Genomic DNA, 19,206 nt, shown 5'->3' on the forward strand with positions numbered 1-19,206 from the left:
ATCAGAACCCAGAGACCCCTCTCATCACCAAGTACCCCTTGCAGGCAGCTGTGGCAAACCACAGTGCTGAAATTCCAAATCGTCAGTTATAAAATGATGTTATAATTAAACGTTAAACGTTCAACAGCTTATTGTTATGAGTTTCCACTGTTAGAAATATATATGTTCTCAATTATTATATGTTCCCTGTATTGCATCATGGATTTCACTGTAAACTGCCATGAGCCACAAGACAGAGTGTATATAAAAGTAATAAAATAAATACATTTCGCCAAGGACAGACACCCTAAGATGTTTCAGCAGCTCTTTCCATTACAAAAGTGTCTGCAAAAAGACTACAGATTCCCTTGAATCTGCTGAAGTAACAAAAGCTGAAGTTAAATTTAGTTGGTCTTTGAGAGCCTTGTTTGTATATACACAAGAACAAAGTTAGGAGTCCTTTTAGACCTGGCTTTCTCAATGATTAAGAAACCCTGGGATTTCTTGATCGCCCCGGAAGGGTTTTCTGAATGGGTGGGAGTTCATTTTTTAACATATTTTAGAAAATTTGTTAAACATTTATCAATGACTATATATGATCATGTCGAACCCCTGAAATGGCCAATGAGGGGCCTGGAGGGGGTGGGAAGGGGAGGGGCCTCAAGTGGACGTGTCCACAGGTCTGCTTCCCAACCATATTCTGCATGATCGTGCCACTTCTGGGGTTTCTTGAAGCCTGAAGAATGTTTCAGGCGTTTCTCAACAGTCAAGAAGTTGAGAAAGGCTGTTTCAGGCCAACAAAGTTTATACCTTGAATAAAATGTCATTGGTGTTCAAGGTGCCACTGCATTCAAACTTTGTCCTGCTGTTTCAACATGGCTACTCACCTGAAAGTATAAAAGTTGGCCTAGAGCAAAGGTGGCCAAACTGTGGCTCTCCACATGTCTATGAACAATTTCCATGAGCCCCTGCAAACTGGGCTACAGATACTATAATACAACCCTGACCCAGAGATAATATAATGTAGGCCAATGGACAGGAGTCGGGGTCTTCTTTCCTGCTAAACTGCAGAGGGGGGCCCAAAGGGGAAGAAAATGCATTGTAGCAGCCTGAACAGACAAGTATACCAGACAGGCAACGCCCTCCAGTGGTTATTAGAGCACATCAATTCCCTCCCTACCAGCAGTCTGCCGCCTTCTTAAGGCCAGAGCTACCTATCTGTCTGCTGCTCCACCTTCCCTGCACTGGTGTGGTTGCAAACAGCAGCTGTGCTTATCTTATGTATAACCAAGCCTTGTGCAAAACTGTCGCTGACCGTACCTCTCCAAGCATACCAAGATGCATGAGGGAAGAAACAGGCACGTGGTGCAGCGGAAATAAAATTTTATTCCAAGCTAATTAAGTGGGAGCATTGCTCCTTTTATATTCCACAGCTCCCCCTGTGGAAGCTGCTGCAAACCACATAGGGGATATTAACCTGTTGGAATACAATTTTCCTCCCACTGCACCATTTGTGCCCCCCCCCCCACTTGAATCTCTGTTTCAGTATGAAAATGGTTTTTTGAAAGCAGGACACCAAGATAGTCTGCAAGTTTCATTTTGCAGATTTCGATTCAGGAAACCTGCAGAAAATCTTTCAGTAGCCGTGGTCCACTTTGGTGGATTGCAGACTTGCTACAGTAAGATGCAGAGGGCTGGATTCATTTTTTGTTTGTTTTTAAATATGAATTGAGAGGGAAAGAGAGGCCATCAGATCGCTAAAGACATGGCAGCAAATGTTCCCCAATCCGCAAGACAGCCTTCCACCTCTGCCAGCACGATTTGTAGACATGCATTTTTAAAAGAATTGTACTCAAAAAGATGACTGATGCAACAGTATATTTAGATTGAGTTATTTTCCTACACCCAGATTCCGGCAATGGTGATTTCTGAAGATAAAATGACCTGTCTGTTTTAAAGGCAAGGAATGTTTTGCCTATACCAAAAGTCCGTCCTAAGCACAGTTGCTACTTTCTATGCTCCTAGGCATCACAGGACTTAGAAGGGTACATCTCTGCTTGGGACTGCCCAGGTAAGAGGATCAGAAGGGAGAAGGGTCACAATATAAGCTGGTGCAAAGTGGCTTATCATGATGTTTAACTTGCAGCAGTTGCATCAATGCAAGACGCTCAGTCCAGGCTGCGATAACTGGGGGGAAACTGGGGGGAAATAATGAGTGACCCGATGAGCAAACGCCAGATGATTTGTTGAGGGGGGGGGCATTAATGGACGTGGTCTCCATGACTGGGTTTATCATATGGATTGACAGCTTTATAATTTCACAGTCATATCCAGCTCCTTGGTTTAAATTTTTTTTTGAAAGATCACATAAGTACACTTTGGGACTTTTACTTAGATAAGGTTTCAACGTTTGCTTACCATTGAGCTTGGGGATCTAACCAAGCTCTCAGCCCCTAGCTGCGAACTTCTACCATCTAATCATCCCACAACAGCATAGAGCATTCATGTTAGCTAGAACTAATGCTCTACCTTCTGCTGTTCTATATGGGAGATTTCAACAGATCCCGTATTCAGCTAGATTGTGCCTATGTCCATTCTATTCTTCGATCCAAGCCAGATTTCTTAACTCGCTGCTGTGTAAAAGAGAACTGCATTCGGATGAACGAAAGACTTAGTTTCTTTTGACATCCCAGAATCTTAACCCCGTCCGCGGTGCCGCGGGCACCGCAGACTAAATAAAGCTGTAAGGGCTTGGGGGGAGGAGTTAGGGCGGGCTCTGTCCGGGATGACGAAGGGTGCCGATTGGCCCCTTCCTCTCGACAGACCATCGGTGGGGCCAATTGGCAGGCGCAAAAGCCTGCCGATTGGCCTCTCCGATTGCTGCCCCACCGCCAAGGGAGCAATTGCAAGTTGCCAGCGGCCTGACATGTCGGGAGGTGTCGGGAGGCTGACGCGTCAGAAGGCTGCTGCCGGGACATCTACTCCGCCCTCCGCCCGCTCAGCGACCCCGCCTGCCGCCTTGCCCAACAGCGACCGCCCAAGCAGCAGCCGAAACACCCCAGATATGGCGGTCGACACCCACGTGAGAACTGGCGACCCTAATGGCCCTGCCACCGCCTGCACACCGAAGACCTCGACGTTCTCCCGCGAGCCAACACCGCCAACAACATCTCCCTGCCCTGCCACAATTGAGGTACGGCACACCCCGAGGGGAGACTTGCCAGAGCCACTAGACCACGGCCGAGGCCCTTGCCCTGGCCCATCCACGGCCTCCGATGCGCACCCGCCCGCCACCAAGCCGCACAGCCACCCACATCAACTCCGTGGGCCCACTAGCGCCCGTTGCATTTAACCTGCAGCGGGTTTAATTACTAGTCCTGATATAATTGAACCAGTAGCAAAGTTTTTATATCTTGCCATGAGAAATCGTGAATGTATTATGTCTAAAGCATGATCTTTGCCTTTGTTCTCACTAGCAGTGGATCCTTTTGCACTTTCCCTTCATATATTGTATTTTTATATGCTATTAAAGGCTTGTTGTTGTTGTTGTTGTTGATAAGGTTTCAAGCTATGCCTACAGCTCTGCGTTTGGGTTGATTCTTGTGTATTCCAAGATCCTGGCATCTCTTTATCTGTGATAACCTGGAAGGTGAGGACTTTACCCACTGCGTCCTAACACATCCACTCTATAATGAACTCCATGATGAAATTTGTTTTAAGGTTAATCCCGGATGTACCTGCAATACCGGGTACTCCCCATGATAAATTGATTTTTCTATTGTCTGATTCCAACTCATACATCTCCAATAGAGTGGATATTTATCATGCTCTTGCAGCCCGGAAGTTCTGGTCCAAAATGGATACATAAAAAGTGCTAACCTCAGATATTTGAATTCTTGTTATTGTATTCTAAATTGTTTATTGAATTTTATCTATTGTTACTTGTTTTATCTGCTTTATATTTTTATTATCCCATTGTGGTATATTGTATTTTAAATTGCCTGTGGAATTTTACCTGTTATCTGATTTATATTTTTATTATCCCATTGTGAAGGCCCTTGGCCAATACAATAAATGTTCTTTATTTTTGTCACAGGTGCAGTCAGAATACAGGAGTACAGTGGCTGTTCTTTTTAAAATCATGGATGCGATTTCTGCAGGCTGAAAACAAGACACACACACCCTCTACCCAAATTATGAAGAGAAGAAGAGAAGAGCTAGGTTTTTGTACCCCACTTTTTACTACTGTTAGTAGTCTCAATGGAGTTTACAATTGCCTGTCTTTCCAGTCCCCTACGGCCAAAATGTTGAAAAAGGCTGACGTAGGTCAATATTTTGCTCTAAATGGTCATCATTACAGTTTAATCCTTCATGTTACAGGGTGGATGAGCAATTACTAAAACTGGCTGGGCAAACTGGTTGCCGCGGGTCAGCACCGACCTGTGTTACTGATGCCGATGGAGAGGTGAAGAGATAGAATGAATAGGCTTGAGATCTGTCATAATTATTATAACCTTTGCTAAGAGATACAGTCTTCAAAGCTCAACAGAACTGCGTTAGAATTATTTCCAGGTGATCACAAAGAAAGAGCTGATGGAAGATGCCGCATCTTTTGAGGAGAACAAAACATTTTTGGCATATTGAGCACATTGGCCTACTGTGTCACCCTAATGAGAAGAACTGCAAGTGTCAAAGGTGTCTGCATTCACTACATCTATTTCCAAAGGGGCAAGATGCTCTCAGTCTGTAACCTGCTTATTTCTGATTAAAGAAAAAAATGGGTCCAAATCATTGCTTTCCTTTAATGTTCTATGTACAATCAATAGAATCAATATCTTTTGAAGTTAGCCTTTGTTTAAAAGTGTAAACGATTATGTTTTAATTAAAAAATTGAGATCAGATTCTCTCGTTATATCTCTACTTGTGTGCTATGACCAAAAAGGACCCAAAATATTGTGCCTCTTGCCAGAAGATTAATGAACTGCTACAGAAAAGCTAACTAGATAGCAAAGAGTTTTCAAGTGCATGTCAGGCTTGGCCAGAGGCCTCTGGAACAATCCCATTTAACGTCTCCTGCCCTGCCACACACACGACAGACATGAATGGAAAAGGACACAACTCAGATGCTCATGCCCTGGCCTGGATAACCCAGGCGAGCCCAAACCCATCAGATCTCAGAAGCGAAACAGGGCCAACCCTGGCTAGTATTTGGATGGGAGACCTCCAAGGATTTTGGTGGTAGTTCTTCCAAGGACCACTAGGGGTCATGACGCAGAGGCAGGCAATGGCAAACTGCCTCTGAACGTCCCTTGCCTGGCTGCCAGACAGTCCTCAGATCTCCTGGCTACACATCACACACCATAGACAAACCATACCACTCCCATATTCCCAGAAATGTAAGTGCGCAAGCTGATAGCATCTGATCAATCAGTTAGTGGGGCTGTGGGTAAAGGGATTTGAGTCCAGTGGCACACAGAAGCTTACACCCAGAATAAAACTCTGTTGGTCTTAAAGGTGCACTGGACTCAAACTTTGTTCTGTTGCTTCAGTCCAACATGGCGACCCACCTGACTTTATCTTTGACATGTTATACTGATTTAGCTTCATTCAATAACAGCTTTGTTTTTTAAAAACTTTTGTCAAAAATGTCACCAACATTCTGATATGCATAATTCCCACAATGTAATACATTACTTGCCCTCTTCAGTTGCTTGTTTTATCTGATTCTTTTAGCTGACTTGGTCCATGTACCCTGGAAGTTTCTATCACAAGGCGCTGGTGGTGGAAAGGAAGGGCAGGAAACTCTCCGCCTTGGGATGAGACCAAGGAGGAAGAAATGGAAAAAGGCCAAAGAGTGTGGGATTGCACTTCTCTGCCAGATGTTTTTATCCCATCCCTTTCACAGCGCTCCATGGTGTCCTGCTTTTGTGGCTGCTGTGGGAGTGATAGCACAGTTGTTGCATTTATCATTTTCTTTTTGTGATTTTGGTGCACAACCAAAGTGCTCTTGAGTGAGGCTGGGGCACTGACTGGCATGCAGCAGACCAAGCCACACTGCAGATGCAGCCATTACAATGTGACTCTGGGGGAAAAGGCAGCCCAAATCGCAAATGTGTATTTTGTACCCCTCATGTGCAAGTAGATAGGCAAACCTGAAGAGTGTGCCAACATCCTATTTCTGCTGCCCTTGGATAAAATGATACCCATGAGGAAATGAAAGAAGTATGTGATTTTGTTGATCCAAGCCAAGAGATCAAGGTCCTAACGGAACATGAACAATTCTGCAGGGTCTGTAAAACGGAGCTCTTCTGCCAGGCATTTGGTTGAAGTTGATGTGCCAAAAATGTGCCGGATCCAACATCTTCCACTGGGCCTGAGCCTCCCTCCCATGAAACTTAACACCTGAACCGACAATCTCAGTATGCTGTGTTTATGAATGTATTGTTCTCACTGTTTATTATTATTCCACAGTTATTTATGGTCAATGACTTTTTCTGTATCGTTCCTGTTCCTTATGTTTAATGTGAACCGCCCTGAGCCTCCAGGGAGGGCGGTATATAAATAAAACTCTAAGGTCAATGCAGATGATGCAAAATAATGGAGGAAATATATTTTATTATTCAGCTACTGATTATGTATACCTCTTGAAGAATTACTTAAAGACTCACAGATTCCCTCACAAAACCTGTTGGCAAAATATGTAGGGAATTTTAACTAAGTAATAAAATATATTTTTGCCTTCTTTTGCACCATCGATCTCAACCTTATTTTTAATATCCTAGTGGCTGGTGCAGCCCTTTTATTTTCTCCTTGTTGATTCAAGCCAGGTCAACGGTCCAAGTGACTCTGCTGAGGTTAACAGTAAAGAGGGGGTGCCAAGCCACAGGTGTCCGATTCTAATGACTGTAAGCCTGCCCCTTCTAAGCCTCTTTGAGTGACAACCTGGATGGATGTGACCATTAACAACATGAGTATCTTCTAGTACATGGAAAGCTTTTTCTAGCACACATGGGAATGCACTTTTGATGTAGAGATAGGCATAAGCTGAGAGCGGGGGCCTCAGATAATACGTATTTTAGAAGGGGGGCTCCAAGTAAGATACTTTAAAAATACTAGTTGGAGCTATACCTAACAGATTTTTCTTTGCCACCCAGCAAGACTTTAGATTTTGATATTTTACAAAACAGCATTCCACACATGAATTTGATCACTGAGGAAGTCCCCTCAGGTTTGAAACACGTTTGGTCTATTTGGGTATGTGCAGTTAGATATGTGTTGTTTTTAATATGTTTTAATGTATATCAGTGCACTTTGTTTAATAAATATTTGTAAGATTTTTTAATATTGCTTTATGCAGCTCAACTTTTGGGTTCCTGACCTTCCCACCATGAACAGAAACTAGGTTTCAACTTGATGTCTAGAAAACCCAGGGACTCCCTACCAAGGAGGCACTGTGAGAGCTCTCCAGGGACTTCCCGGTCTTTCCCTTATATCCTGCCTTAATGCACTTGGTAAACAGGCCACAAGGGTTTACCTTGGGTGTCTTGAGGACAAACTTGTGCTTCCCATCCTCAGGGCAGATGGCTGCCTTCATCTCTAGGAGTTTTGCCACTTGCTCGGCAATCTAAAAGAGAAGACATTAAGTCAGTGGAAGAGATACTGTGGACCAAGTGTGGCCAAACAGTGGCTTTCCTGATGTCTGTGCACCACAATTACCATGAGCTCCTGCCACTGTTTGGCCACCCCAGCTGTAGACAATCTTGACCTCAGCATGTTCACACAATGCAGCTGCTGCGTGGAGGAATATGCATCCTCCATGGTGCCTCGAGGAGTCTGGCACCTTTGACACCTTTGATCGTAGATACAGGGGAAGCCAATGGAAAGAGACACAACTCACACTTTCTGGTTTTACTTGGAATCCCCATTTGACAGACGGAAGCAGGGAGTGTCTGCAGGAGAGGAAACAGAGCATAGCCCTATCTGATTTCAGCCAAACACTAGCTAGGATGGAGCAGGGCTGAATACAAGGGAAGGGACAGTTTGACTTCACTTATACCTTTGTTACAATATGAAATATATTTGGTACGGGGGATTTTTCTGGCTTCAATATGACTGGTCTTTTATTTAAGTCACTTCAGGGGGCAGCCGCGTTAATCCACTGCAGCAAACGCAAGTGGGAGCCTTGGGGTCCCTTAGAGACTAACGTCCTTTTACTCCAGGGGAGGGTTTTGAGGGCTGCAGCAGACTTCTCCAGATGTGTGTAGTGTTGCAGGGCCTCACACAAGCCAGATCTCAGTGTGTGCATGTGTATAATGAATATAGATAGGTATAGAGATAGATACATATAGATACATGTAAAATACATTATGAATAAAAAATCTAATTAACAGGACCACGAAGTCCAGGAACACAAAAGACCCCCAGCTCTTTGGCCTTGCTAATTAGCAGTCCCCTCCCCTTTCATTTATATATATTTATATATAAATATATAATTCAATTCCTAGACCACCCCTCCCCACAAGCAGGCTCGGGGGGGGGGGTTACAACGGTAAATGTAATATTTAAAACAATAAACACAATAAAATATAACAGAAGGCGGTACAATTATGGAGGTGCTCTGCCAACTGCGACTGTCCTGCTGGCAATTCGGAGTTGCTGCAGTGATGGGCTGTATTGAGGGTGGGGAGGGGTGGGGGAATCTAGGAAAGGAGGGAGCCCAATTGTGCCAGGACAAGCGTCATGCAGCTCCACTCACTGCATCTGACCAAGCGGCTTCCAGATGCTGCCAGCCGTGAAGGTGCCAGGAGGCTCCTACCTCCTCCGCTCCCTGACCCAGCCCGGGCTTAACACGTATGTATTGGGCAGACCCTCGTCACCTGCCACGCGTTCAGCTCAGCCCCGCCTGCATTGTCGACACAGCCGCTCGAAGCGGCCGAAACCGGGCAGGGAGAACAAGACGCTTCGGCCCGGCCTACCCTGCAGGGCTGTCGTGCGGCCCCTGGCGGAGAGGAGGGCCAGGGCCGCCTTCTTACCTCTTCGGGGCTGGCCTTCTCCTGCTTGAGGCGCCGCACGGTCTCCGCCTGCTGCCTCAGCGCTTCTGCCTCGGCCATGACAGCGGCCACCACCTCCCGGGGCGAAGCCGGCAGCGTGACGGGATCCGGCAGACAGGCAGAAGCGCACGCCGCCTAGCGCGCAGGCGCACGCTACGTAAGCGGCGCAGGCGCAGTGTCACGCCGTGACGCTGACGCCGACGCCGTCTGCCCGGGCTGAGCCCACTGGCGTTGCGCGAGAGCCCTTCGGGGCGGGCAGGCATTCCCGGGGCATCACCGCAGAAAGAAGGGAGCAGAGGAGAGCTACGAGGAGGGCCCGGGCCCGGGGACCAAGCCCTGCAAGACTTGGGGGTGGATGTTCAGCTTTGAGAAGAGCAGGCAGAGAGGACACAGGATGGCTGCCTGTAAAAGGTGGTCACTTAGAGGACTACAATTCCCATGAGCAAATGCTGGCAGGGGACATCTGGAGGGCCGCAGTTTGACTACCCCTGACTTAGAGGTTTCTGTTGGCAGCACAGGAAAGGACCCGCAGTAAAGGGCTTAAACTCTGTGGAGAACGATATCAGCTAGATATCAGAGGGAGTCTTTATGCAGCAGCTGGAAATAAAATTATCTTGGATGCTTGAGGCTGATCCTGCATTGAGCAGGGGGTTGGACTAGATGTCCTCTATGGTCCCTTCTGACTTCATGGTTCTGTTTCTAGATAGATAGGATTACCAATGTAGGATGGTGGAGTTCTTGGAGATTTTGGATGGAGCACGAGGAGGCCAGGTTTTGGGAAGACAGGGATTTCAGTGGGGCATCATGCCATCGAGTCTGTCCTTCAAATGAGTCTTTTTGCTCAAGGGAACGGTCCTCTGTAGTCTGGAGGTGTTGCAATTCAGGAATATCGGTAGTCGCCTGAAGATTGGCAGCTCTAGTCACACAGCTGGCCTGTGCCCATTCCTGGCTGCAGGGCTCTACCCTTTGTCATTTGTGTCCTGACCTGGATAGCCCAGGCAAGCCCAATCTCATCAGATCACAAAAGGGTTGACCCTGCCTAGTATTTGGATGGGAGACCTCCAAAGACCTGAGTGGCAGGTCCTTCAAGGAACACTAGGGATCATGAGACAGAGGCAGAAAATGGCAAGCCATCTCTAAACATCCCTTGCCTGCCTGCCAGACAATCCTCAGATCTCCTGGATATGCTACACATGCAATATGATAAATAATACATTTGCCACTTGCTTTTGCAATATGATAAATAATAATACATTTCCCATTTGTTTTTCATCTCCCACTAGCCCATGTGTGGCCACTTGCCCACTCAACCACCCAAAGCTGTGAGACTCCACTAATCATTTGAGAACCAGCATGGTGTAGCGCAGTGGTCCCCAACCCCCGGTCCGGAGACCGGGACCAGTCCATGGATCAGTCGGTACCGGTCCGCAGCTCCTCGTCATCCTCCCCGGCTGTCTGTTGTGGGGAGAGGAAGGGAAGGAGATTGTAAGCCCCTCTGAGACACATGCAGCCAGTTGGGTGACCTTGGGCCAGTCACAGTTCTTTCACAGCTTTCATGGGGTGTTTTTTATGAGGAGATGAAGGGCAGGTGATTGCAAGCTGCTTTGAGACTCCTTCAGTTAGTAAAAAGCTGGGTACAAAAATTATCTCTTGTGATTTCCTTTGGTCACAAGAGCCATTCATGTTTGTGGCATAATGAAATTAAAATTCCCCTCCAGAATCTGACATGAAATTGAAGCACGTGGCTTCCACTTCTTCTGTCCTGAGCTCCTGAACCCTTTCCATAGAACAATGGAGTTGGAAGGGACCTCCAGGGTCATCTAGTCCAACCTCTTGCAGAATGCAGGAAACTCACAACTACCTGCCCACTCACAGTGACCCAAGTTTGCCTCAATTTATACTGAATGAGACCCAATTTAGCCTTCACCATGAAGCAGGAATGATAAGACTGGAAAAAGATTATTATATGGCATGTGTGTCACTTAGGCTAGGAGAACCTAGGATTGTCTGGCAGCCAGGCGTGCCCAGGTGGTTTGCCCTTGCCTGCCTCTGTGTCATGGCACTAGTGTTCCTTGAAGGACTCCCATCCAACTACTTGCCAGGGTTGACCCTGCTTAGCTTCTGAGATTGGCCTTGCCACAGCTACCCAGAGGAAAAGATGCAGTGGAATGTGATGGGTTGGATCCAACCAGCTGGTCCTCTGATTAAAAAAAAAAAAAAAAGAGGCAGGGTGGCACAATCCAAAAAGCTATGGAGGCAATAATGGGACCTGCAAAAAGGCAGGTTGTGTAGAAAATGCTGACTGTTATTTCTTAAAAACTGCAATATTATTATACATTTCTTATTCCATCAATGTTGGAATGTAATTGTATTGATATCACGGACTGCCAGAAAGACAAATCAGTGGCTTTTAGATCAAAGTTGAGGACAATAACAACACTTATTGGGCTTCCAGAACCCCCAACCATCCAGATACACCCTCTTTATGGGGGTGCGACCGTAACGTACAGTGATTAAATGTTCTAGGTATAAACATTACCCATGTTACGACTACGCTGATGATACATAATTATTGCACTATATTGCATTGTATCACACAATTTATGTTCTTTGTAAACCACCCTGAGCCACAGGGGAGGGTGGTATATACATCTAATCTATCTAAATCTAAATCTTCTAAATAAATAAATAAAACATCAAACCTGAATTACCCCTATGAGCTGAAATTACTAAACTGAGGCTATGAGAAAACAAGGCAATAATCTTAGGGGGGTACGGAGGGAGGAGGAAAAGAAATGGAATATCCTCCATATGTACTGAAAGCCAGGGCCTTCAGTCTGCAAGACCCAAGGAGGGCTGTTAGGAACAGGACGTTTTGGAAGCCATTAATTCATAGGGTCAATAGAAGTCAGAACTGTACACAAGACACACACATTGCATTGCTATTAGCTGTAATCTCTCTTCTCAGCAAGAAATGTAGATGCTTAAATAAACATGGTGAGCAAGAGAGAGAACAAGCTGTATAGAATCATAGAATCCTTGAGTTGGAAGGAGCCATCCAGGCAATCTAGTCCCACCCCCTGCCCAATGCAGAATCAGCCTAGAACATCTAGGATCAGTATCTGCTCAGCCGCTGCTTGAAGACTGCCACCGAGGGGGAGCTCACCAACTCCTTAGGCAGCCCATTCCACTGCTGAAGTATTCTGACTGCGAATATCTAGCCAATATTCTAGGTGCAGTTTAAACCCATTACTGTGGCTCCTATCTTCTGCTGCCAACAGAGCCTTCCCCTGCCCTCTTCTGACAACCTTTTAAATAAAATCAGAGTCCAGTAGCACCTTTAATACCAACAAAGATTTATTCAAGGCGTGAGCTTTTGAGTACATGCACTCTTCCTCAGACTAAATGTACAGCTATAAGGACAAACATAAGAGTCCAATATGATAGTTGTTCATTTAGTCCAAGGAAGAGTGCACTCAAAAGCTCACACCTCGAATAAATCTTTGTGGATCCTTAAAAGATGCTACTGGACGCTATTTTTGTTGTGCTACTTCAGACCAACACAGCGACCCACTTTAATCTAACCTTTTAAATACTTAAAGACAGTAATCATGTCCCCTCTCAACTTTCTCCTCTCCAGGGTGGACATCCAGTCTGGATCATCTTCATTGCTCTCCTCTGCACCCTCTCCATTTTCTCCAAGTCCATGCATCCAACAAGTTGTCACCAAGTCCTAATTTTAATGAGGCTTGTTGTTGTTAGGTGCGAAGTCGTGTCCAACCCATCGCAACCCCATGGACAATGATCCTCCAGGCCTTCCTGTCCTCTACCATTCCCCGGAGTCCATTTAAGTTCGCACCTACTGCTTCAGTGACTCCATCCAGCCACCTCATTCTCTGTCGTCCCCTTCTTCGTTTGCCCTCGATCGCTCCCAGCATTAGGCTCTTCTCCAGGGAGTCCTTCCTTCTCATGAGGTGGCCAAAGTATTTCAGTTTCATCTTCAGGATCTGGCCTTCTAAGGAGCACTCTGGGCTGATCTCCTCTAGGACTGACCGGTTTGTTTGCCTTGCAGTACAAGGGACTCGCAAGAGTCTTCTCCAGCACCAGAGTTCAAAAGCCTCAATTCTTTGACACTCGGCCTTCCTTATGGTCCAACTTTCGCAGCCATACATTGCAACTGGGAATACCAGAGCCTTGACTAAACGCACTTTTGTTGGCAGGGTGATGACTCTGCTTTTTAGGATGCTGTCTAGATTTGCCATAGCTTTCCTCCCCAGGAGCAAGCGTCTTTTAATTTCTTTGCTGCAGTCCCCATCTGCAGTGATCTTGGAGCCCAGAAAAATAAAATCTGTCACTATCTCCATTTCTTCCCCGTCTATTTGCCAGGAATTGAGAGGGCCGAATGCCATGATCTTCGTTTTCTTGATGTTGAGTTTCAAGCCAACTTTTGCACTCTCCTCCTTCACCCGCATCAACAGGCTCTTTAGTTCCTCTTCACTTTCTGCCATTAGAGTGGTATCATCTGCATATCTGAGGTTGTTGATATTTCTCCCTGCAATCTTGATCCCAATTTGTGACTCCTCTAATCCCGCCTTTCTCATGATGTGCTCCGCATACAAGTTAAATAGACAAGGCGACAGTATACAGCCTTGCCGAACTCCTTTCTCAATTTTGAACCAATCCGTGATTCCATGTTCAGTTCTCACTGTTGCTTCTTGACCTGCATATAAGTTTCTCAAGAGACAAATAAGATACGCTTTTATTTCCATCTCTTTAAGAACTTGCCACAATTTGTTGTGCTCCACACAATCAAAGGCTTTAGCATAGTCAATAAAGCAGAAGTAGATGTTTTTCTGGAACTCCCTAGCTTTCTCCATGATTCAGCGTATGTTGGCAATTTGATCTCTAGTTCCTCTGCCTCTTCGAAATCCTGCCTGTACTTCTGGAAGTTCTCGGTCCACATATTGCTGGAACCTAGCTTGTAAAATTTTGAGCATAACTTTGCTAGCATGAGAAATGAGTGCAATGGTGCGGTAGTTTGAACATACTTTGGCATTGCCCTTCTTTAATGGGGCTTACTACTAATTAAATGTGCATAGGATCTTCTCAAACAGAGATAGCCCACAAAACCGTTCTCAAGAAAAAATGTACTTATACCCTTTCAGAACAAAAAATCCTACATTTTCCCCATGACTCACAAACAATTGGTATGCAACGGGCTTGTGGAACAGAGGGTGGAAAGAAACTGTCATGTCTATACCAGACTCAGAGAAATAATTCTTCCAGTGAAACCTTCAAGGCAAAGCCTGCAAGTTAATTGTAACAGTACAATAGCTCTTAACAGTCACATGAAGCAATGAAGAGAGTAATCCTTTATTCGAGAACACACTGACATTTAAAACCTACCCATTAACATGTTTCTTAAAAAAAAATATGGACAGCCCAAATGCCTAAATTTTAATCTGAAATAAGTTCTGCCATGTCCAATGGGACCTACCTCCAAGAACACAAGTTTAGCGGCTTTGAGAATAGGAAGCATCAGCCACAAGCCCCAGAAAGGAACTACCAGGCCCTGTGTAAAGTTTTCTCTGTGTGGCCACTGTTATAAAAAGGACTAAGAAACAGAGTAACCCTCTCCCCTGTTGAAAAGAAGAAGAGTTGGTTCTTATATGCCGCTTTTCTCTACTCTCAAAGCAGCTTACATTCACCTTCCCTTCTCCTCACAACAGACACCCTGTGAGGGAGGTGAGGCAGAGAGAGCCCTGATATTACCGAAGAAGAAGAGTTGGTTCTTATATGCCGCTTTTCTCTACCCGAAGGAGTCTCAAAGTGGCTTACAGTCACCTTCCCTTTCCTCTCCCCACAACAGATACCCTGTGAGGGAGGTGAGGCAGAGAGAGCCCTGATATTACCGAAGAAGAAGAGTTGGTTCTTATATGCCACTTTTCTCTACCCGAAGGAGTCTCAAAGTGGCTTACAGTCACCTTCCCTTTCCTCTCCCCACAACAGATACCCTGTGAGGGAGGTGAGGCAGAGAGAGCCCTGATATTACCGAAGAAGAAGAGTTGGTTCTTATATGCCACTTTTCTCTACCCAAAGGAGTCTCAAAGCGTCTTACAGTCGCCTTCCCTTTCCTCTCCCACAACAGACACCCTATGAGGGAGGTGAGGCTGAGAGAGCCCTGATATCACTGCTCAGTCAGAACAGCTTTATCAGGGCTGTGGCAAGCCCAAGGTCATCCAGCTGGCTGCACATCAGGGAGGGACCTGGAATTAAACTCAGCTCACTAGATTAGAAGTCCGCACTCCTGACCACTATACCAAGCTGGCATACCTGTTTGTTGAAGCATTTTAAAACATTTACAGAAGGATCAGCAGATAAGAGGTTTGGTTCCAGAACATAATATCCCATACACATTCAACACAAAGAAGAGTCAGGTGGGACTCTAAAAATTAACAAAAGTTTCTTCAGACATAAACTTTCTTAGATGCTCAGGCAGAAGGAGTCAGTTCAGACATTTGGATGAAGTGGCTCTGAGCCAGGAATATTTGTGCTAGAATAAATTCTTGCTAATTTTTTGAAGGACCAGTATTTTATTTGCCGCAACTGACTTGCAGACTCAGCATGACATTCAGTGCAGGCACCAAATGCTGAGACAGGATGCCCAGACCTCGTTCTTCTTTGGGCCCTGGGGTAGCCCCACACAATCTGCATGGGGTAGAACCAGTGCTAGTTGCCCTGATGTATTACCTCCACCGCCAGCTGGACCGAGACGGGTCAGTGCTGCTTGTACTATTAGATCTGTCAGCAGCTTTTGCCATAGTCAATCATGAGCTCTTAGCTCACCGCCTCACTGACACTGGGATATGGGGGACAGCCCTCAAATGGCTGATCTCCTTCCTCTGGGGTCACGGACAGAGGGTAGCAATAGGAGAGAGAGTATCTAGCTGTCATCAGCTCAGGTGGAGTCCCACAGGGAGCAGCCCGTTCCCCTAATTTAACATCTTCATGCGCCCTCTTGCTCAGCTGGTTTGGAGTTTCGGGCTGGGCTGCCACCAATATGCAGGTGACACCCAGCTCTTCCTCCTGATGGATAATGGCCCTGATTCTCCCCCAAAATCCTTAGTCAGATGCTCGTAAGCTGTGACAAGGTGACTCAAAGTTATTTGAAGCTCAACCACTCAAAGAGAGAGATCCTATGGCTGGGTAGGAAGGGACCAAGTGAGGAAGCGGGCCTACCCAGCCTGGACGGAGTGCCGGTGTCGGTACCTCACTCTGCCAGAAACTTGGGTGTGATCCTTCATGCCTTCCTCTCCATGGAGGCACAGGTCACAAAAGTAGCATGGCAGGCCTTTTACCACCTACACCAGGCCAAGCTACTCGTGCTTACTTGGCCCCAGAATACCTAGCCACAGTGATCCATGCGACAGTCACCACTAGCATGGACATCTGCAACTTGCTCGACGCAGGCCTTACCTTAACCTTGATCCAAAAACTGCAACTGGTCCAGAATGCTGTGGCCAGGATCTTCATAAATACACTGTGGAGATCCAATATCTGGCCTCCACTTCAACTCCGCTGGCTCCCAGTTGAATTCTGGATCAGGTTTTGGTAATCACCTTCAAGGCCATATGCAGTCTGGGTCCAGTGTACCCCTGCTTATTCCCCCCAAAGAGCCCTATGTTCTGCCACTGCCAATTGGCTGGTGATCCCTGGCCCCAAAGAAACCCGCCAGACCTCAACCAGGGCCAGAGCTTTCTCAGTTCTGGCCCCCACCCAGTGGAACAAGCTCCCTGAAGAGATCAGGGCCCTTCCTGAACTACCACAATTCCAAAGGGCATGTAAAAGGAAGCTCCTCCATCGGGCATTTGGTTGAGTTCAGCTGATTCAACAACATCCGTTGGTCCCCCAAACACCCCACTCCGTGATCTGAGCCATGCTGATCTCCCACGTTAAAAGTTGAGAGTTGTCACACTGTGAATATGTCAGTGTTTAGTTATAATCTGTTATGTTAAATTTTGGAACCACTGTTGTTACTATTACTTTTTTTTGATGTATACCCAAGATGTTTTATGTAAACCGCCGAGGCTTACGGGAGGGTGGGATAGAAATTTAAGAATGGAGCCATTCTGTTAAGGAAGGGCTGTTTTAGAACCATATTTCCTTCACTACATTCTGTCTGGGTGGGAAAGATTATTGGGGGGGGGTATGCTTAATTAAGAGACTGTTTCTTTACAAATAAAATAATTGTGTAGATTTTGAGGGAATCCTTTTCTGCTGTGCTTGCCTGTGGCTAAAAAAAAGTCATGCCTCTAATGTGTATGAACATCACTTCCACACCAGGCAGCTTGGTGAGATGTCATGGTTGTACCACAGTTCTTAGCAGCTCACTCTGTTCTTTGGTTCAGACAACCCTGTAAGCTCTTTAGGTTCCCTTGTTTCCATAGCTGTCAGGGAGAACATTGAAACCCAGATCTGTAACTGCTGTATCTGTACAAGCACGTGAATAGTCCTAAAAAGATGCCCTCCTAGGACAACAAATGCTGTGTCCCCTAACGAAATTGTGGGCATAAGGTCTGCGTACCATTGTGGAAGAACCATTTAGGCAAGTCAGTAACTGCTGGAGCTGATGCTGCCCAGCTCCATCTCTGCCCAGCCCCATACCACCTTCAGCATACGCCTGCAGCTTACTGTGTTCTTGCAGTGGTCATTGTGTAATGGTACAAATGGACGGGAGGCCGGGAACAGTGCAGTCCTTGCCAGCTGCTCTATTAACTTTCGGCACTTGCAATGTCCTTACAGCACCTCATTTAAATCCCATCTTTGAACAGTCTACAAGTTGATACCTACCGTCATTGTAGACAAGTATTATTGCTTTCTCTTGTTTTGAGGGGGGCTGCAGCCTTTTGAGGGGTAATGACTCAAATCTAAAACTGATGCTCTGTGTGCTTGCAAACAGGTGACATTGAAATCAGATTGAGGCCGGTAACCATGTTTGGCAGAACAAAGTTTGGGTCCAGTGGCATCTCCAAGACCAACAAACCTAAAGAGGACAAAACCTTGTTGGTCTTGAAGGTGCCCCTGGACTTAGACTTTGCTTTGTTGAATTCAGCAGGACTTGCAGCTGAGTAAACATGCTTATACTGTCTGTCTGCTTTAAATCCAGAAGAGCAAACAGGAACAGTCTGTCAGGAAAGCCGAGAAGCCAAAGCAGAAGCAGTAGCTGGCAGAAAGGCTACGTTGAGGTCCAAAAAATGAAATGTTCTTTAGTCAGGTATGCTAGTAGAAATTACTCATTTATAATTGAATGGTTGGTTATATTGAATGCCAGAATGCAAATGGATTCTCATAGGACTATAGAAAATCACAGAGGAGGTTTCACTGAAGATTCTGTCCCCCAGATAACATTTGAAAGTAAGAATACGATTTTCCTATGAAGACAAGTTTTGAACATTCATAAAACATTCATGCCACTGAAGAAAAATTCACTTGAAAACATGATTTAAACTGGTTTGCATTCTGGCATCGTGACAACCATTCAATATACGTGTGTCATTTCTACTAGCAAGCCTGATTACAGGACATTTCATATTTTGGATCTCAATGTAGCCCTTCTGTCAGTTGCTTCGGCTTTGAATCCAGAACTGACAGCTTCTGTGTGGAGGGAACTAATCTCTGAACCAGCAGTTTTCAACCGCCATCAGGTTGTGACCCCGAGGGCAGCACACACGCAGGAGCAGAACAATCTGCAGCAGTGTGGAGGTGGCCATTGCCATGGCTCCTCCTTTGTCAGCCGGCGCCAGCCCCTCGCCACCTGCTACTGCTGCCAGCCACCAACCTGGTGACCCCACAGAAGAGGTCAGGACCCCAAGGTTGAGAGCCACTGTTCTAAACAAACTTGGTAGTTTATCAGGAACATACGAAATTCCAGGAATAGGTTAATTCCCTGCCCACCCCTATGTTACCCTAGAGGTAGCCCATAATGGAAGGGTGCCTCACACAGAGAACAGAAACCAGCCTGGCAGAGACTGACTATGGAGTCAGTAGGGCCTCTCAACAAACCATTAACTATCTACAGGAAAGGTAATATCCCTTCAAGGTACTAATATCTTGAACTTGTCCCCCTGTAGAACTTAGTGTATGTATGTTTTTGCTTCTGTGTGTGTTTTGAATGTAT

The 19,206-nt window shown here is 45.9% G+C and overlaps 1 protein-coding gene across 1 annotated transcript in view; it reads right to left on the reverse strand.

Moving 5' to 3' along the window:
- HARS1 (histidyl-tRNA synthetase 1) overlaps positions 1-9,198 on the reverse strand; it is a 38,609-nt gene extending 29,411 nt beyond the window's left edge. The window contains exons 1-2 of the mRNA XM_077309971.1: positions 9,012-9,198; positions 7,514-7,603 (exon numbers count right to left, since the gene is read on the reverse strand). Coding sequence (XP_077166086.1) covers positions 7,514-7,603; positions 9,012-9,089 — 168 coding nt within the window. The 5' untranslated portion in view covers positions 9,090-9,198. The remainder of the gene's footprint in view (positions 1-7,513; positions 7,604-9,011) is intronic.
- Between the last annotated feature and the right edge of the window lie 10,008 nt (positions 9,199-19,206).

Source organism: Paroedura picta, chromosome 14, assembly GCF_049243985.1.
Source record: "Paroedura picta isolate Pp20150507F chromosome 14, Ppicta_v3.0, whole genome shotgun sequence".
Taxonomy (NCBI): domain Eukaryota; kingdom Metazoa; phylum Chordata; class Lepidosauria; order Squamata; family Gekkonidae; genus Paroedura; species Paroedura picta.